Here is a 21,156-nt window from a genome sequence, read left to right as displayed (position 1 = left end):
TGTGTAACCTCGAGGTCCATGTCAGTGTAAGTTTAAAGTCCATAGTCTCTTCTATGGCTGCGCACATTACAGGACCAGTCCTCCTCAAGTGGCAGAGTAGGATGACCCAGCTCTCCTCCAGAGAATAGGGCAGTCCTTACCATTGCTAGTTTGTGGTGAGGGGAAGGCCCTGGAGAGGCCCACAAAAGGGCTAACAATGATATTCCTGAATGAAGTGACCAGTGGTGGTAAAGAGAGGGATCGCTTAAAGGTCTAGGCCCATAGTATCTGTGAGGAACTCCAAAGATTCCCTGACTAGGACCCTAGGTGAGCAAGTGGCCTGGCATTGGTCAAAATGGCCATCATTGGGTGAGCCTATGAGAGTAGAATGACTTCCACGCTGAGAAGCAGAGATTAAAGTGCATGTGATATGTAACCACTGGCCAGATACATTTTGATGAACATCTTTAGCAATCAAGCATCAGTTCTGAAAGTCAGGAGGTGATGCATTAGATAAAGTGTTGGACTCTCAGGCATGAGGTCCCAAATTCAATCCCTGGCATTACATCTCTCTCCCTCTTCTTCTCACTCTGATAAATAAGTCTTGAACTAAGGTTAGTCCTTTCTCCTTTTAAAAAGGAAATGGGGTGAGAAGAACACCTGCTTTGTCATGTAAGTGACCTAGGTTCAAGCACTGACACCCTATATGGAAGTCCTACAGCACTGAGGGCTTTGATGCTGTGGTCTCTCTCTCTCTCTCTCTCTCACTGAGTCAGGACTCAAAAGTCTCAGTAAAAAAAGAAAGTCATATTTTCTATTCACAGTAAAAGATTATTATGTATAATATTTTCTATGTTGTTAATATCCTTTGAGCAGCTACTTTTGTTTTGTTTGACCTTTAATTTTGAAAAGTTTCAGGCATCAGAAGCAGGCAGAATTGTATAATGAAACCCACCACTCAGTTTCCATACTTACCAGCCTGTAGCTAATCTCCATTTATCTCTGCTCCCACCCACTCCCCCTCTGCTACCCCAGCAAATAGCAAACTCGTAAAAAGATCCAGAAATTTCTTTCTGTTAGCTTCTTTTTAGTAAGGGAAGCAACTTCCAAGTTAGAATCCCAGTCCTGTTTCTTGTTAGCTTATGATCTTAGCAGAATTGTCTGATTTTTTTTTTAAGCTTTGCTTGTTAAATACATGTAGAAATACTTCCCTACAGAGTCAGTTTAAGATTGAAGTAAAATGTGATGCCAGCCTAGGTGTAGTTAAATCTACATAGGCCCAAATTCCTTCTCCCTTCTATTTACCTTCTCTCCCCTACCCCTCCCAACCCCTATCTTTGTCCAGAGCACTGCTCACTTCTGGCTGTTGACCTTGTCACATATTCAACCTGGGCCCCTAATGTGAAAGACGTTTGGTTTCTTTAAATTAAAATTAAGGTAATATGCCAACCTCAACATTATTTTCTCAACAACAAAAAAATTAGCCTCTCTAAGCCATTAGATTTTTTCTTGAATTTGTGACAGTAGTTCTTTGACTCACATTAAGAAAATAGAAATTCACATTGGCTTTTCAGATAAAGTTTTGCCATTAAGATAGCAAAATTGAATTTTTTAAAAAGTAAGTGGTGGTGTACTCTATGTGTGTGTTTGTATAAGTTATTCTTCCCAAAGTATATATTAGGTTGTTGGGAAATTCATAACACATTTTTGCATAGAAAAGCCTTAAAAAATGTCATGTTTTTTCTGACAACTCAGTAGTATTCTCTACATAGCAATAAATGGAAAATAAGCCACTGAAATGATAATTGTGGAGGACTTTTTCTGTTTTACAGTTTTTATATTATTGTATTTTAATTTGTTAGGACAGAGAAACTGAGAGGGGGAGGAGAGAGTGGAAAATAGTGAGAGAGAGAGAGAGAGAGAGAGAGACACCTGGACCACTACTTTACTGCTCATGAAGCTTCCCTCCTGCAAGTAGGGATCTGGGACTTTAACCCGGGTCCCTGCACATGGTAATGTGTGCGCTGTACCAGGTGCGCCACTGCCTGGGCCCCTACATTGTTTTTAAATCAGAGCACTGCTCAGCTTTGGCATATGCTGGTGCTAGGGATTAAACTGGGGGACCCAGAGCCTCAGACATGAAGGTCTTTTGTGTAACCACTGTGTTCAAGTTTTGGTTTTGTTTTGTTGTTGCTGCCTCCAGGATTATCCAGGGCTCAGTGCCTGCACGACAAATCCACTGCTCCTGGTGGCCATTTTTTTCCTTTGCTTTATTCAGCAGGACAGAGAGAAATTGAGAGGGAAGCTAGAGAGGGAGAGAGACCGAGAGACACCTGCAGTACTTGCTTCTTCACTGCTCAGGAAGCTCCGCCCCTCCAGGCTCAAACCTGGGTCCTTGCCCATGGTAATATGTTTGCTTGACACATTGCGCCATTGACCAGCTCCCCTCAAGATTATTTTAATGAATGTCCTGATGTCACAAAATGTCCCTTAGTCAAACAATCTGCTGTGGAAATCCTCACTGAGATTTGGTGTATTTTTAATGGAATTCAAGCTGTCAAAAAATAATTCAAAAACCCCCAGCTCCCCACCTGCAAGGGAGTCGCTTCACAAGTGGTGAAGCAAGTCTGCAGGTGTCTTTCTCTCCCCCTCTCTGTCTTACCCTCTCTCAATTTCTGTCTGTCCTATCCAACAACAGCAGCAATAACAGCAATAACAATGATAACAACAATAAGGGCAATGAAAATGGAAAAAAAAAAACAGCCTCCCAGAACAGTGGATTTGTAGTGCAGACACCGAGCCCCAGCGATAACCCTGGAGGCAGTGAATAAATAAATAATTCAAATCTCAAACCCATTTGGTTCCATTTTCATGGATTCTGAGAGACAAAATCTAATGCTAGTGGTGACTTCCCTGCTCTGTACTCATCCTACCTGTGCAAGATTCACTCAACATGCCGCTCCATTCATACTCTGTCTTACCTTGTGTAGGTCAAATCATATATTCATAGAACTCCTCCTTTCTTTCCTGCCATCCCTGGCTTCCCAAGATCACAGTTTCCTCTGTCCTACTCTAGTTATCTGGCACACACCCCACCCGTGGAGGAGAGAAAGTGGTAGCTGCCACAGTGGAGGAGCTTACCTTTCACGGGTGAGGCTAGATCTCTTTGGATGGTGGGCTGTCATTTGGGTGGGAAGGAGGGAGTCTGGAAACGGGGTCTTCCCTCACAGTTGAAGAGCTGGGGAGCCTGGGGCACCAGGGTGAAGGACAGGTGATGGTGGGCCACAGACCTCTTAGCCAACTTGTCATTTTACAACTAGCAGCTAGTATTTCTTGCGTCTTCATTCTGTATGCTATTTCCTACATAATAACACTGGAGATAGTAATAGTTTGCACCCATATGTACTTTACAGTTTGTAAGACACTTTCAAAACTATCTGATCCTTAGGGGGGAAAAAACTTATGACAGCAGCCAGGTAACACAAGTAACTGAGCTAAAGCCCATCTGCAGAGGGAAACTTCACGAGTGGTGAAGTGGTGCTGCAGGTGCGTCTCCATCTACCTCTGTCTCCCACTTCCCTCTCAAACTTCTTTCTGTCCCTATCCAATAATCAATCAATCAATAAATAAAAATTTCTTAAAAGGAAGGAAAAAAACTTACAGCAAAGACGAAGTAGATGCTTTTCTCCTAGACTGAAAGTGAAAAGACCAAGACTCAGAGAGTGAAGTGCCTAGCTTGCCAGTGTTTTTATACTTACTGAAGTGTAGAAACCAGGATTTCAGAGACCAAGAGAGAGTTCACTAGTAAGGTACATGCCTTGCCATGTGCACTGTCCTGAAGTAAAAAGAATGAAAAGTTGGTTCAGGAATGGTGAAAATTTGCGTTTGTGAGACATCGGTGCCTACCCCCCTCCACTGCAAGAACAAAGGAAAAGGAAGGGAAGAAAGCAGGAAGGCAAGATTTCAGACTCTAAGACCTAATTTCTGCCTCTAAAACTACACTTTTTTTTATGTGGCCTCAGGGGGCAAACCCAGAGCAAGACTGTTGAGTGGCCTCCTTGCTCCACTTTTTCATTCTTTATATTTGAGAGAGAAAGAGAGGACAAGGAGGAGGAGAGAGGAAGAGGACACAGGGAGGAAAAGGAGAGATACTAAATCACCCCCTCCAAGGAACTCCCGTGTTGAACTCAGGCCCTCACACACAGGACACTGCTACTCTAGCAGTGTGAAAAGACCACACCTTACAAAAGGCATTCCATTGATGCCAAAAACCTGAGTCATTATGAACAGTGTCTCCAAACAAGTAAAACCCATACACCATAATGTCCAAGGTGCTGCCTAAGTTTTGAGTGTTTGCTGCCCAAGTCACAGAAGAAGAGCCCGTGAGTGCCCTGTCTCAGAGCTCTCCTGCTGTTTCACCAGAACAAAAAAGAGAGAGCCCACAGATGCACAACCAAAGCCTCACCAGCACCCGCTCTGGGCCCCTCCTCTCTGGGCCACACTGCCTGAGGTCGGGCCCCCGGTGGCACTGAAGCCTCAACCCATGTGCTGAAATTATGCATGTTGGCTCTGGTCTTTATATCCATTTCAAAGCAAATGGAACATTACAGGAACAATTATAAATAATTACGACTGTAAAATTGCCAAGATTAAATTCTAGGTAGGAGACAAAATATCTTCTTTTTATTTTCATTTATAAACTGGAAACATTGACAAAATATCTTTTAATGCCACTTTAGTCCTTTTCCATTTGGCAAACCAACCTTGGCCAGCCACCTTGTCATGTCCAGTAAGAGAGTCCAGCTCACAGCCTGAGCTTGGAGACTTTGTACTGCACCAGACATAGAACAGAACCCTCTAGTGTGAGGATTTGCGGACGCCAGTGTTTTGGGTCCCCCAACCTTCCCACGGTTTTCTTAGGCTGGGGGCGGGAGGAGTGACTTTCTTGCCCTGTTTTTCTGAGCTAGTTACTATGAGGTTGTTTGTTTATTTTGTTATCAGGGTTATTTCTGGGGCTCAGTACCTACATGACTCCTCCATTCCCAGCAGAATTTTTTTATGTATTTTATTTTATTTTTTGGACAGATGGTAAGAGATAGAGAGGGAAAGAGAAAGAAAGACATTTGTAGTACTGTTCTACTGCTTGTGAAGCTTCTCCCCTGCGGGTGGGAGCCAGGGACTTGAACCCAGGTCTTTGTTCACTCTACCAGGTCCTTGCACGTGATAATCTGTGTGCTCAATTGGATATGCCACCTCTGGTTCCCAAAAGCCCTTTCTTCAAATAAGCAGCTTTACTTCTCTCCTAAATTTAGTTAGAAGTCAGACTCTAAGCTGAGGTATGCAGTTACTTTTGGTAAGAGTGCTTGCCGTCTGTAAAATATAGGCAAGAAATATTTTATTCACTTTTTATAGAGTAGTCATGATAAACTTAAATTGCATCATTCATCATTCCTGCCATTGTTTTTTAAAACCAATATAATGGTTTCTTTAATTTTTTTTATTTTTTACTTTTCTTTTTATTTTATTTTTTTATTTTTCATTTTTTTATTTAAGATAGGAGACATTAACAAAAATCATAGGATGGGGGGGTACAACTCCACACAATTCCTGCCACCCAATCTCCATATCCTGTCCCCTCCCCACTAGCTTTCCCATTCTCTATCCCTCTGGGAGCATGGACCCAGGGTTGTTGTGGGTTGCAGAAGGTGGAAGGTCTAGCTTCTGTAATTGCTTCCCCCCTGAACATGGGCGTTGACTGGTCGATCCATACTCCCATTCTGCCTCTCTCTTTCCCTAGTAGGGTGGGTCTCTGGGGAAGCAGAGCTCCAGTACACATTTGTGGGGTCTTCAGTCCAGGGAATCCTGGCCGGCATCCTGATGGCATCTGGAACCTGGCAGCTGAAAAGAGAGTTAACATACAAAGCCAAACAAATTGTTGAAGAATCATGGACCTAAAGGTTGGAATAGTGGAGATGAAGTGTTGGGGGGTACTCACTGCAAACTCTAGTGTACTACTGCTTTCAGGTATATATTTGCCCTGGTTTATGGATACATGTGGACATATGCTCTATCTCCTGGAACCTGGTGTATATCTAGGTTTTGGGACTTTGTTAGGAAGTGAACCACCTGGGATGGAGTTAGAGAATACTATGAAAGGAAAGGTCTCACCCGAGTGATGAAGCTGAAGGGTTGTCATTCCACACCTGAAGTCTCTGGACACAGTCTGAAGTGAAGCATGCTGGGGTGGCACTCGTGTTGATTAGGTTGCAATCAGCGGATGCAATATTATTTGATAAGAATTGGGAGAAGCATATGGGAAAGTGGGCCCTACCCTAGGGTTCCAGGACTGAGGGAAGTTTAGGCTCTATAGTGGAAATGTGAGGTTCCTGCTGTCTTAGGGTTCAAGAAGACAATGGATAGTTATTGTTAACATCACATTATTTGGTAATTGGGTTAACTTTGAAAAGTCCCTTTGTTAGACATACAATTTCCCCCCCTCATATTAATTAAATAGTGATTTATATGACTAAAATTTAATTTAATAGGTGTGTACATAAACACTATTCCCACCACCAAAAGACTGTGTCCCATCCCACCCACCCCCTCCCCCCCACCCTCCCCCTCCCCCCCACCGGCCCAGGAAGCCACATGTCCATCCTCCCCCTCACCACATGGTTTTTACTTTGGTGCCCTATAATTTTTTTTTAATAGGGTCACATGGATAGCTCACATGGATAGTGTGATGCTTTGCAATGTACTTGACCCAGGTTTGAGCCTGGTGCTCATTACATCAAAGGAAAAGGCTTCCATATTGTAGTCTCTCTCTCTCTCTGTCTAAAATAGAATTTTTATCAAGGGAAGTTCTCTGTTTCTCCACTCTCCTCCTTTATGAGGCCTCCGAGCCAGCTCCCAGCCTCTGACTGAAATCTTTTCTCAACCTCCCTGTCCCTGCTGACTCACAGAAGCCAAGAATGTAAGCTTTTGTGAACATGTGAATGTGTGCTCGAATGGCTGTCATATTTTTGACAGACATACACAGCTTGGAAAAATAGGTCCGTGTTCATGAGCTTTCTACCTCTTACCACAAAAATTCAGGTCTCTTTACTGTTTCTTTTCAGTCATCTCTCTATTCACTCCTGGGTGGTGCAGGGGAGGTGGGGAAGGAAGAAAGAATTTATGACCCAGCTTGCAACTGAGCACTTAAAGTGTCCCATAAAAGTGCCCACCAGATTGTCCGCATTCATACATGTTCTCTCATGCCACGACATTTAACTTTTTTTTTTAATTTTCTTATTGCCCTTTGCTAGAATCACCTTGGTTGTAAATACTGGTGCCCTGGAATCTGGAATGTGAAGTGAAAAGTAGAGCAAATGGCAATCAAAAGTCATTGGTACTACACCATCGTGAAAACTGAGGTTTCAAATTTTTCTTTATCTGTAACTACTACACTGATTTTTCATTTATTTTAATTCCTAAGAGGGTGTGGCACTGGGGCCCAGGTCCACAGTGGTAGGTCTGTTGAAACCAGGGGCCTCCTGCATGCAAGTGCCGTGTACTAACTTTGTGAAACATCCCTCTTTGTGATATTTTTTCCTCTTTGTGCCTGTGTGTGTGTGTGTGTGTGTCTGTGTGTCACCTGAGGAATGAGCGAAGGTCCTCAAGCATGTGTGATGCCCAGAGCAGCCTCATTGCCCCCGTTCTTTGTTTCTGTTTGTTTGTTTGTTTGTTTAATTCTGTGAAGAGAGGAGAGAAAGATGCAAAAGCATTGCTCCCATCTTCTGAGCTCCCTCTGGTATTGTGCATGGTGCTCCCATGTAGTCCAAAAGCTGAAACGCAGGGCCTCACTACAGTAAGGTTTGTACTCTGTGTGCTGAGCTATCTTCCAGACCAGGCTGCCTCTGGGGATCTCTCTTCCTGACTGTGTTAAGCTGATAATCTCTGAACCCCTTTTCTTTCTTTCTTTCTTTTTTTTTTTTTTTTTGCCTCCAGGGGCTCTGGGGCCTGCACTACGAATTCACCGCTCCTGGAGGCTAGTTTTTCCTTATCCTTGTTGCCAATATTACTATTGTTGTTATTGCTGTCATTGTTGTTGGACAGGACAGAGAGAACTTGAGAGAGAAGGAAAAAACAGAGAGGGGGAGAGAAAGATAGACACCTGCAGACCTGCTTCACCTCTTGTGAAGCGACTCCCCTGCAGGTGGGGGCCAGGTGCAAACTGGGACCCTTGCACCCGTCCTTGTGTCTCGCTCCATGTGCGCTTAACCTGATGTACTATCGCCCAGCCCCCTTGAACCCCTTTTCTGTTCCTTTTCAGTGAAAACATTGTTCAATCCAGCTCCTGCCATTGCAGACCTGGACCCCCAGTTCTACACCCTGTCAGATGTGTTCTGCTGCAATGAAAGTGAGGTAAGATGGGGAGGTGTCTCTCACTCCATGAGAAACCAAAAGACTTGCACGTGAGTGAGCAAAGCAAGGAAACAGGACTCGGGCCGTGAGCTGCAGTGCATGTGAATTCTTGGGCAGTGGGCAAATGGGTCTTTTTAGTTGACTGGGATGTGGGGGAAACAAAATCAGTAAGTTCTAGAAAATCAGCGGTTCTTTCAGGCATCCCCACAATCTAATACTTAATAGATTTCAGCTACTTGTAGTTCTGACCCCAACCCCTATCCTCACTCTTAAATTGTCTTGTTTTATGTAAATAGTCCATGGGCTCATCTGCCTGATTTAGCAACTAAATAAGTACAGGGCATACAGTTGCATTTGCATTTTGGGTAAATGATAGATAAAATGCTAAACAGGCTTACAATGATTTGTTGTTTCTCTGAAATCCATATTTAACTGGGCATCCTACATTTTACCTGGTCACTCTAATGAATATGTAACAGCCTCTGGAATCTTTGTTGTAATCTGTTGTGAAGACCCTGGGGTTGCACCGGTGGACAGACACAGGGTCTCTAGACGCTGTGGCAAAGACTTTGCCATCCTCTGCATTCACCTAAGGCTCATCATGCATATTTCTCCTTCAAGCATCAGTTGGTGCATTCACCTTGTACAACTTATTCACCAACATTGCAGGAAAGAGATTTCACTGTTTCTGCCTTTTATTGACCAAAACACATTAGACCAGAGCTCTCCACCCCTAAAACCATAACACAGAGCATGCAAGGCAACATTAAAAAAAAATGTGATCGGGGGCCGGGTGGTGGCACACCTGGTTGAGCGTACGTGTTACAGTGTGCAAGGACCCAGGTTCGAGTCCCCAGTCCCCACCTGCAGGGGGAAAGCTTCATGAGTGGTGAAGCAGGGCTGCGGGTGTCTCTCTGTCCCTCTTCCTCTCTGTCCCCCCTTCACTCTTGATTTCTGGCTGTCTTTATCCAATAAAAAAATAAAGATAATAAAAAAATTTAAAAAGAAATAGTTGAAAAAAAAAGAATGTGATGCATCAGCAAAAGACTGAGGGAAGGTTTCTAGGCTTTGTGTTAAAAATAATCTCTCAGAGCATAGAGGAAATGAAAAAGAAGACTGGCACAAGAAAACTTAATTTTTTTTTCTAACACAATAGGTTATGCAATGTTTCTGAGCAATCACCGCAGTCCAATGTTGTGTTAGGAAAAAGGGATTGTGGAGGATAGAAACCATGTCACAATGCCTGCCAACTGTCACACCGGCTTATTACCCTGCCGAGTACTTACGGAGCATCTCTACTTACTCTTTAAGCATTATCTCAGCCCAGACGACTTGTTCAATACTTCTGTTTTCTCCTTTTAATGCCAAGTCCTTGGCGGGCAGGGACATCCATCTCAGTCACGATTGTAATCCCCTGTGCCTATTTCTGTGTGTGGTTATTTACCACTGCATAATAAATCACCCTCACACTTAGTGACTTGCGATAACAAGAATTTATTGTCCCTTGTGGCTTCTCTGCATCAGGAGTGGAGACCAGGCACAGTGTGGTCTCTCCTCCATGCTGCCTTGACCTGGGAAACTCACTCGCACTTGTCTGCTAGGTGATGCTTGCTCTTGGTCAGCACACTTAGACACGGCCTATTCTGGCCCTCCATCCTCTCTCAGTAGAAGACTGTCATTGTCACAGTGTGAAAATAACAAGCACATGTGATAAATATCAGTACAACTCTCTCTGGAAAGTACCCTCTGCCACCCTATACCTGGCACCTAGTGAATGCTCACTGAATGAATGAGAGAACATGAATGGTCTCTGGACTTTGAGGAAACTGATCTCACAAACCCTGTGGGAAAAAGAAAGACTTTAAAAACCTCCCACTCTTATGGTTGGCTCATAATCATGATTAACGGTGTGAATATGCACTTTTGGAGCCTCCCTCTGCTGCGCACACAAACCACTAAGATGTAGATGTAAAGGAGACCATGGAAAGATACCCATCCAACCAAACTAAGTAAATAAATGTGAATAAGTCCACAGCCCCCAGTGGAACTAAATCACAAAGCCATCAGCCCTGAGTGTGCTGTACTCCAGTCCCAAAAGTTTGCTTCTTATGGGTAACAGGTGCCTTTTTTTTTATTTATAAAAAAAGAAATACTGACAAAACCATATGATAAGAGGGCTACAGATGCACACAATTCCCACCACCAGAATTCCTTATCCCATCCTTTCCCCTGCTAGCTTCCCTATTCTTTTTCCTTCTGGGAATATAGACCCAGGGTCATTATGGAGTGTAGAAGGTGGAAGGTCTGGCTTCTGTAATTGCTTCTCCACTGAGCATGGGTATTGGCAAGTCGATCCATACTCCCAGCCTGTCCCTCTCTTTCCCTAGTGGGGCAGGGCTCTGGGGCAGTGGGGCTCCAGGACACATTGGTGAAGTCATCTGCCCAGGGAAGGCCTTTTGGCATCATGCTAGCATCTGGAACCTGATGGCTGAAAAAAAGAGTTACCATATAAAGCCAAACAAATTGTTGACTAATCATGAACCTAAAGGCTGGAATATGGCAGATGAAGATTTACAGTCTCCATTTTGGAGATAGCTACTAGGTCTATTTTAGTTATATTTTGTAGGGACCATGACTATACTGGTTTTTTCCTGAGCCTGACATCTGATATGCAGGTGGACTCAAGTTATTGTCTGGGGAGATGATGTCATGGTTGAAAAAGGGCTAGAAAACTGGATCAGGGAAGAGAGTAGCTCCTAAATATGGGAAAAGTATAAATATTGTTGATTGTAACAGGTGCCATTTAAAAGAATGTTTTAGGGCCTGGGAGATGACTCAGCAAGAAAAGCACATACCTTACCATGCTCTAGGCCCTGGGTCCTACCTCAGGCACCACCGGAGACATCATGGACAGCACCAGCAGAACTCCATGGATGGTGGGGTGGCTCTTTGGTGTTTCTCCTGCTCTCTTAAATTTTTTAAAGTTATCCTATTGTGTTTTGGTTGTTATGCAAAGGAAGAGAACCATTTCCTAGAAGAATGTGTCTGACCTGGGCTACTTTCTCTCCTCTTCCTCGTGCAGGCAGAGATCCTAACAGGCCTCACAGTGGGCAGCCCTGCTGATGCTGGAAAGGCTGCATTGATGCTCATGGGAAGGGGCTGCCAGGTCGTCATTGTCACCTTAGGTGCCGGAGGATGCGTGATGTTGTCACAGACAGAACCCACCCCCAAGCACATTCCCACCGAGACAGTCAAGGCTGTGGACACTACGGTAGGTATTTAAACTTCTAGCCCTTGAAACCCATCTCTTAGTCACTAAGATGTTGCACCTGGCATTTTGGTCTGGGAAGAGGTCTGGTAGAAGGAAGGATAATCAGGGGGCCGGAGCTGGCTCAGAGCAGAGAGCCCACCTCATGTGCATGAGGCTCTGGGTTTAATCCCTGGCACACAAAAACAAAATCTCCAAGTTTCACTAGAGCTGAGGAAATCCAAAGCACTAGTTTATTAAAACTCAGAAGAACTAGCCAGAAAGGTAAGCAAACACAGAAACAAGAAATCTCTTGAGGAAGAACAAAAATATTGGGTCTTCACATACAAGTAACTAGTATATAATTAATTATAAAGTATATATTGGCTTTTGTGCTTAAAATGTTATTCTGTGGGGATCTTTAAAAATGTTATTGTGAGAAAATCTGATGGTGTCTTGGATATGAATATGTCCTGAATAATGGATGAATGTATTTTGAACTATAGACAAGTGCAAGGAATAGTTTTATGACATGAGATTGCTTCCTGCTTGTCTTTCAAAATGGGCTTTATCAGGTTCTCGATAAATTCTAATTTGTGTTGTGATTCTCTCTATAGTTAATCATTCTGAAAACCATTAGAGTTTTTTTTTTTCCTGCTTTGTCAAAAAGGATAGTACCCAAGTTTTGAAGGATTCTTTATTCTAAAATCAAGCCTCCGTTAGACCAAAGCTGTTCTAGGTCCTAAAGCAGAGAGTTTGCATCCTTGGGGGTGGGGGGTGAGGGGATATGCATTCTAAGACCCCTTAAGCCATATAAATTATCTTATTGCCTATACATATGATACAGCTTAATTTATCAATTAGGCTCAGAAAGAGATTAGCAAAAGTATTGACTAATCCAGTACAACTATCATAACATCAGTATAATATCACATGAATATTGTCTTTCTCACATGAAGAATTGCACTGCAGGTAATACTTTTTCTTTTTTTAATAAGATTATAAGTTAATAGGAGTGTATATTAACACCATTCCCACCATCAAAAAGGTCTATGTCTATACCTATACCCCCCTATAGTGAGGCTGAAAATCTACCCCCACCCTCCACCCAGGGTTTTTTAACTTCGGTGAAATACTCCAAAATCAAATTCTACTTTGAGTTTCCCTGTCTGTTCTTCCTCCTTAACATCTGTTAATGAGTAGGATCCTCCCATACTCGTCTTTCTCTTTCTGACTTACCTCACTTAGCATATTACTTACGTTAAGGCAGGTAATACTTTTCATACCGTGATTGCCCATGGGTAGGTAACTGAAGCCATGGAAAGTGAAACAGCAGATGGGGCTGGGGGTGCACTGTATTCTTCTCTTGCTACAAGTGAAATGAAGGGTCCTGGTGAGAATGTCAGACCCCCCCCCCCCCCATGACTCCCTTGCAGCGCCTGAGTCTCCCCCATGAGTATGTCAGTCAGGAAACCTGCTCCAAGGGGGTAAGAAGGAAAAGTTTGCATGGTGCTCAGAGCTGGAAGGTTAGAAGGCCCAAAAGAGGATATGGAACATCGTAAGGACTAGCTCAGTCTCTAGCCCCCCATCCATCAGCCTGGATGTGGCCTTTGAACCTAGGCAGGCCCCCAGCTGGCAGTCCGTGGCAGCTCCTTGCCTACACTGTCCACCATGTCCCCTCCCCTGGTATGAAATAAAGTAAAAGAGCTCTTAAAAGAGGCTGCGGAAGGGACTGCTCATCGGGCACAGCAGCACGGGACACAGGTCTGTGGAATTGCACTGCCAGGGCACGGAGCGAGAGACGAGGAAATCAGCCTTCGGAGCCTGTGCCCGTATCCTCAGAGTCATTTCATGTTGGAGGATGGGAGTCCATAGATCAGGTGGTAACACTGAGGTCCCCACACTTTGTCAATACTACTTTCTGCCTTGCTTTGTGTTTTTTAGCACTTGCAACTAATGCTTAGTTTCAGGGAAAACGAAATGGTCAGGGTTCAGAGAAGCAGAATACTTAGTACTTGAGGATAGGGGGACATGCTGGCTGCTCACTGGGAGCATTGGGTCAGAAAGCAAAGTTTTAGGGCAGACCAAAAGGAGAGTGGAGAGCTCCGGTGAAGTGAAAAGGGATGATTCCCAGAAATAATGGGCAGAAGGAGAGGTGGTGGCATATCCAATGTGCTTGAATATGCCCAGAGATTTCTAGTTATCTTGCAGAATTTAAGAATGAATTAGTAACTAGTATGTAGAAAGTTGAGGAAATTAAAAAATAGCAAGACAAATGCTTCTCTCTAGGTCATCTGGCATCTTTAGGGAGAAGCGTGATTGAGTAAGTGTACTCTGTATACCACGTGGCTCTGAATACAGTCATAACAACATAAATACAGACTACTGATTTAGCCAAAAACGGAGGTTATAACTGGACTGTGAAGATGGAAGTGAGGGAGGCCGGGCCATAGCACTGTGGGTTAAGCGCACAGGACGTGAAGTGCAAGGACCTGCGTGAAGATCCCAGTACAAGCTCCCAGCTCCCCATCTGCAGGAGGATTGCCTCATAAGCAGTGAAGCAGGTCTGGAGGTGTCTGTCTTTCTCTCCCCCTCTCTGTCTTTGCCTCCTCTCTCCATTTCTCCCTGTCCTACCTGGCAACAATAACAACAACAAGGGCAATAAAGTGGAAAAAAATTGGCCTCCAAGAACAGTGGATTTGTAGTGCAGACATTGAGCCCCAGCAATAACCCTGGAGGCAAAAATAAATAAATAAATAAATAAAAGTGAGTGTGTGTTTGTGGACACACGGGGAGATAAGAGGGATAAATGTTCATCTATAGTTGGAAGTCAAGAGACACTATATAAATCTGACTCTTGAAAATAACAATATAAGCCTATTTCCAGAAATAGAAAATAAATACCAGAAGAAATCACTAGAAGAATGTAAAGCATTTGCCTCATGGAAATGGGCGTGGACAGGAATATTACAGCTAGACTTAAAATCTTTTCTTTTTCAATCTGCACATGGGTGGCTTTGATTTTTTAAATAACAAACAATGAGATGGCACTTTACACCCACAAGGATGGCTAAAATCAAACACAGATCATAGCAAGTGTTGAAGAGAATGTGGGATTGGAACCCTCATAATCACTGTAAGAATGTACAATAATGTAGCCATCTTTGGAAAAGAGTCTGAGAGGAAGTGCTTGGAAAGTTAAATTTAGAGTTAACAGTATGACCCAGCAATTCTACTTTTAGGTATGTACCCAAGAAAACTGAAAACATGTGTCCACAGCAGCAGTATTCATAAGAGCCCAGTATTGGAAACGGCCCAGATGCTCATCAAAAGAAGACTGTGCAAACAAGCTCTGATACAGACATAAAACAGAATAGTATTAAGCCATAAAAAGGAGTCATGGTAGAAAAATATTTAGGGAGAGCAACAGTAATTTAACTTATTTAATTGGAAAGAAAAAAAAGTAAAGATAATAGTTTATGGCATGGGTGAACATCCAAAATATTCTGCTGAAAGAAACCAGACACAAGCAGTCACATACTTTGGGATTCTGTTTTGTGGCCTATCCAGACTGGAGAAACCCACAAAGACAGGGCCCAGACTGGTGGTTGCAGGGGACTGAGGGGGCTTTACCTTGGGGCGGGTGCACTAAATGACACTGTTTCGACATTTTGAACCAAATTGTTAAGCAATAAGTCATTCTTAAAGGGTTGAAGTACTGGGCTGAGGGATAGCTTACCTCATAGAGTGCGCACTTCACCATGCATGAGGGCCTCAGCCCACATGGGGGCATCCTCTGCAGCAGTTCTGTGGTCTCTCTCTCTCTCTCTCTCCCTCTCTCTCTCTCCTCCTTCCCTCCCTCCCTCCTCCTCTCTCTCTTCTCTCTGTCTCTAAGCAGCAGTTCTATGGTCTCTCTCTCTCTCTCTATCCCTCCCTTCCTCCCTCCCCTCTCTCCTCTCGCTCTCTCTCTCTCTGTGTCTCTATGCAGCAGTTCTGTGGTCTCTCTCTCTCTCTCTCCCTCTCTCTCCCTCCCCCCTTTCTCCTCTCTCTCTTCTCTCTGTCTCTATAAAGTTGTGCAGGGGGTTGTCAGCTGGGTAGAATCACGCATGTAGAAGGTCCTAGCAAATGGGGGGGGAAGGAATAAAGTATGATAAATGGCTGAATCTGAAAAACAGTATGCTAAGAAACCAGGCACGAAAGACCACGTGTATTAAACCTCCACTGATTTGACCTACCCTGAACAGGTCGCTGGATGAAGCAGGAAAGCAGATTGTCAGCAGGCTGTGGCTGGGGAGGGGGAAGAGGGAGCGAGTGTTGGTAGCACAGGGTTCCTCTCTGGGGAGGTGGAAATGGCCTGCAGTTGTGGAGGCAGGACGGTTGCACAACCTGTGGATGCACTAAAAACTGCCAGGTTACACACTTTCAGAGGGTGAGTTTTATGGTATCTGAATTACCTCTTTTTCCCCATATTTTATTACCTTTATTTTTTATGAGAGATTCAGAGAGAAAGACCAGAACCCTGCTCAGCTCTGGCTTATGATAGTGTTAGGGATTGAGCCTGGGACCTCAGAGCCTCAGGCAGGAGTCTTTCACATGAACACTATGCTATCTCCCCAGCAGGACCACCTCCCATTTAGTTTTCCAGAGCCAGGGCCTCCTGAAGGCTTGATTTCACTGCTCCCAGACTGCTTTCTCTTTCATTTTTTCTTTTTTTTATATGCATTTTTTTTGTTTTGCCTCCAGGGTTATTGCTGGGACTTGGTGCCTGCACTACTAGTCCACTGCTCCTGGAGACTATTTTTTCTTTTTTTCTTTATTATTGCTATTATTGCTGTCATTGTTGTTGGATAGGACAGAGAGAGATGGAGAGAGGAGGGGAAGACAGAGGGGAAGAGAAAGATAGACACCTGCAGATAGGGAGCCAGGAGCTCTAACCGGGATCCTTAAGCAGGTCCTTGCGCTTTGTGCCATGTGCACTTAGCCCCACCTACCCCCGCCTACCCCCCCTACCCCCCCCCCCCCGCCACATTTTGGATCAGATAAACACCACTCCTTGCCTCCATGGCCAGGCCTTGTCTTGTGGCCACGCCCCCTCTGGCTCAGCCCTGTGCTGCCAGGGCTCAGACCTGGCCCTTGCGCCTAGCAAAGCACACACCCACCTTGTTTTATATCTAAATTATATCTCAACTTAGAAAACCAAGATCCGGCGACACTAACAAAGAGGTACCCTCCCTGCCTTCCTTGCTTGTGAAAAAGGCCCCTCCGTCAACTACTCTAGTGACCTTCCGCATCCCCCCAGTGGCAAGGAAACAAGAGTAGCTAATTTCTGGGCGTAGAACCCCCACCCCACCCCCACTGGTTTTCATGCCATCTTGCCCTCTCCTCCAGCACTGTATGATTACACCCCTGCCCATCTGCACAGGCTGTGCAGCCTCTTCCTGAGCTGATCAAAGAGGAGATAATTCCTGAGGTGAGGCCAGGAGCTCCGGGTGGCCTTTTCTTCAGAACAATTGGACCCTATCACCTTTTTGTCAGGAGGCTATTACTTGCTTGGAACTTCACTTTTCTCCTCTCAAGTCCCTCGGGTTGCCCAAGATGTTCCACGGTGTAGATTAAACAGATACCGTCTTTATGTGTCAGTCTCTCTCAGTGGAGAAGGGGAAGATGAGGTGAATACATTAGAGGCAGACTGGATGGCAGGGCACCTTCGGCCCCTGAGGTGGCCTGCAGGTCCTGGCAGGAGCCTCTCCTACGTCATTACCCCACAGACTGCTATATTCGGCCTTGCCTCCATACTAATGGTTGGAGATCACACTTCTATTTTTGAATCCATCTTTCCCGTTGTACTAGAGCGAGGTGGTGGCAGTAGCTGCAGATGTCCCCAGCTCAGTTTGGAAGACGTGACAGATGTGTCTCTTTCCCCAGCTCTGTATGCTGTCTGAATCCCAGCCCCCAACGGCCAGGCGCACGTGTCCTCACCCAGTGCTGCCAGCCTCAAGGTCAGAGTCCCTGCCTGCCTGTCGCTGGGGCACTGCAGAATTACCCTGAGGTCGGAGATGCCAGCGTTGTGCTGGTGTGCTGGACTACGGCACCAGTGTCCCCTGGCCTGCCAGCTCTGTGGGCTCTGGGGCTGTCATTTGCTTTTCTGCGTGTGGATGGATGGTTAAGTTCTAGAGTCTTCTACCCAGTAGCTCTCACTTCATCCTGTCTTCTCTGGAATCACTCAATTTATTTATTATTATTATTATTATCATTATCATTATCATCATCATTATTACCACAGCACTACTCAGCTCTGGCTTAATGGTGGCACCAGGGAATTGAACCTGGGACTTTGGAGCTTCAGGGATGAGTCTCTTTGCTTAACATTATAGTATCTACCCCCACTGGAATTACTGACTTCTGCCAAGTCATCACATTCTGGGTCTGTGACTCAGTTGAGAATAGTCAAAAGCTCAGGGCTTGGGTGTGTGTGTGGGGGGGGGGGTGGTCATGTTACCTTGTCCTTTGCTCCTCTCTTTAATCTCTTCTGTTCAAGCTGTGTCAAGTTCACAGTTGCAGCATCGGCCCGGCGGCATAAGCAGCCCCCAGGGACACTGGGGGCTGGTGAATCTCCTCAGACCTTGAAGCTGCACCACTAGAAATGGAGACTGTCTCCCTCAAAGTTTGCATGGAGGCACTCATGAGGACGGGGTGACTGCTGAGGACCGTGCGCGGGACCCTCTCCTTGGTGTACTCCCTTCAAATCAGTGTCCGATTGCTGCCCTCAAGGGCAGGCATCCATTATCCCCTGCAGCCAAGGGTTCAGCCAGAGGACAGTGTAATCTTTGGAAACCCAGCTCCTAAGGGTCATTATTCCCATGCTGGTGTGACTGCCCCCACCCTAGTCCCACCGTATGCTCTCTTCCTACCCCACACCCCACTGCAGCCCATGGAAATCCAAAGATAGCCAGCGTTGTTAGAGTCAGGGAGTGTATTGTTCTAACAGGTGTTTCTGAACTCAGCCAGGCTGAGGTGCTTGCTGTTCCTACTTAGTCATCGCCCGGCCTGGTGTTGAGAACAGAACGCTCACCACTCTCACTGGCCTCTGTGAAGCTCCTTCCACTCTTCCCTGTCTTTCTTCCTCCCTTCTTCTCATCAACACCTTCGTCCTTTTGCCTTTGTTATGATTCATACAGTGGGACTGGGGAGACAGTTCCCTGTCACAACACTGGCTGTGCATGCCTGAGACCTCACAGAGTATACAGAGTATACCAGAGTATGCCAGTGGTTACAGTGCTCAGGTCTGTCTGTCTGTCTATCTGTCTGTCTCTATCTCTGTCTCTCTTTCTCCACCCCTTGTAAAAATTAATAATTAATAGTTTCAGAGGGGCTGAAACTATTTTTTTAGATCAGAACCCATTTTGGCCTTGAATCAATAGAGCCTTTGCATATTCCAGAAACTTCCATTATAGTCAAAATGTTTGACGTCCTTCACTGTTGATTGCCAGGAAATGAGAAAGGGTTGGGAAAGCAAAATATGATGGGTAAAGAATAAGAAGCACTTGGGTGCTGGAGAAAGAACAAAAGAATAAATCTAGCCTTTACTGCCATTTCAACTTATGCTAGAAGTAACTATTGTTTCTTTCCTATTGTGATCTTACCATCTATAGATACTGACACTTCATAGAGCACCCTGGGAAATTCTCTTAGAAAAGTCCTGAGGGGGTTAGGCGGTAGCACAGTGGGTTAAGCACACATGGCACAAAGCGCAGGGACCAGCACAAGGATCCCGGTTCTAGCCCCCAGCTTCCCACCTGCAAGAGGGGTTGCTTCACAGGCGGTGAAGCAGGTCTGCAGATGTCTGTCTTTCTCTCCCCCTCACTGTCTTCCCCTCCTCTCTCCATTTCTCTCTGTCCTATCCAACAACAACAGCAGCAGCAATGACAACAATAATAACCACAATAATGATAAACAACAAGGGCAGCAAAAAGGAAAGACATGGCCTCCAGGAGCAGTGGACTCGTAGTGCAAGCACTGAGCCCCAGCAATAACCCTGGGGCAAAAAAGAAAGAAAGAAAGAAAGAAAGAAAGAAAGAAAGAAAGAAAGAAAGAAAGAAAGAAAGAAAGGGAAAAGCCCTGAGGCAAGCCAGTGGTGCGGCTCCTAGTCCCCACCTACAAGGAGAAAGCTTCGCAAGTGGTGAAGTAGAGCTACGGATGTCTCTGTCTCTCTCCTTATCTCCCCTCTCAATTTCCCTGTTTCTGTCCAATAATAAACTAAATAAATTATATATATCCCTGAAAACCTGGATTGAAAGATAGATTACCCAATAGGGAGTGTATCCTACCTACTCAAGGCCCTGGGTTATGCCCTGGCACCACATATGAACATACCACAGCATCAAGAGAGGTTCCGTGGACGGTGGAGAGATGCTATGGTGTCTTGCCCTCTCTCTACCTGAAATGAAAGGAGTGAAAAGGGGGATTGCACTATTATTCTGATGTATATAGTCCTGATTTCTTGTAAACTTGAATATTATCTCATTCTTTATGTTTTTTATTTCTTCTTCAATGACTGAGGTCCTGATGCTACACACAAACACACACAAAAAACTGCCTTGGGAGCCTTCAGTATTGTTAACACTCTGCTGGCTTCCTTTCCCTCCCTTTCTTCCTTTCTTTCTTTCTTTCTTTCTTTCTTTCTTTCTTTCTTTCTTTCTTTCTACCAGAGCACTGCTCAGCTCTGGCTTATGGTGGTGCAGGGGACTGAATCAGAGATTTTGTACCCTCAAGCATGAAAGTCTGTTTGTATAACCATTATGCTATCTTCCCCCCACTGCCCCCGTTTATTTTCTTTCTACTCATCGAATCAACACATATTTAGTGCTCAAGAGGAGTATAGAGAAAGCACTTTAGAAGGTGTGAAGAAGAAAGCCAAACACCCATGCTCACTCGGATGTGCCCAGTGTGGGCCTTTCTATGTACAGCCTTCCAGACTTGTTTTCTCTGTATACTCGTGCAACAGTAGAGGACCAGCGCATGTCACCGTGGAAAGTCTCTACAACAGGAAACCCTGACGCTGCTCAGGAATGAGGATAAGTGGCAGCTCAGTCAGTTTACTGAGGAAGAAACCCAAAAGCTAAGAAAATAAGATAATGGTCAAATTCACAAGAAATCAGGAATATGCAAAGCAAAACAGCTGTGAGACACCCCCCCCTTTATTGCCCATCAGGTCAGTAAGAAACAAAGTTCAAAGCAAGGTCAAAGTTCAAGCAAGTGGAAGCACGTGGTGTGAGGTGGAAGGCAGCCCTGGGTGCTGAGCACAGGACAGAAGGCACGCACTCTAGTGTCACTGGTGGGAGTGTAAATTCCTGCAACCTTTTCAGAGAGCCATTTGAACACGCCAGTTTTGAAAATACACTTGCCCTTTGACTTCATAAATTTTCGTCTAAGAGTCTGTCCTGCAGGCATGCATCTATTTGTGCAGATACTCATACAGGGGCTTTTAGTTCAGCTGTGTAATAACTGAGAATTGATCCGACAGA

At 44.8% G+C, this 21,156-nt stretch overlaps 1 protein-coding gene across 7 annotated transcripts in view; it reads left to right on the top strand.

Moving 5' to 3' along the window:
- The window catches only part of RBKS (ribokinase), a 102,265-nt gene that overhangs the window by 43,127 nt on the left and 37,982 nt on the right, over nt 1-21,156 (top strand). For 6 of the 7 annotated variants that reach the window (XM_060186787.1, XM_060186786.1, XM_060186788.1 and 3 more), the window contains 2 exons: nt 8,294-8,385; nt 11,468-11,656. In XM_060186787.1, the coding sequence (XP_060042770.1) occupies nt 8,294-8,385; nt 11,468-11,656 (281 nt within the window). Of the gene's footprint in view, nt 1-8,293; nt 8,386-11,467; nt 11,657-20,598; nt 21,053-21,156 lie in introns of those variants that run through there. The other variant, XM_060186785.1, reaches the window with a different exon arrangement.

Source organism: Erinaceus europaeus, chromosome 3, assembly GCF_950295315.1.
Source record: "Erinaceus europaeus chromosome 3, mEriEur2.1, whole genome shotgun sequence".
NCBI lineage: Eukaryota > Metazoa > Chordata > Mammalia > Eulipotyphla > Erinaceidae > Erinaceus > Erinaceus europaeus.
The sequence above is the reverse complement of the archived record's forward strand: the minus strand, read 5'-3'. Positions and strand labels throughout refer to the sequence as shown.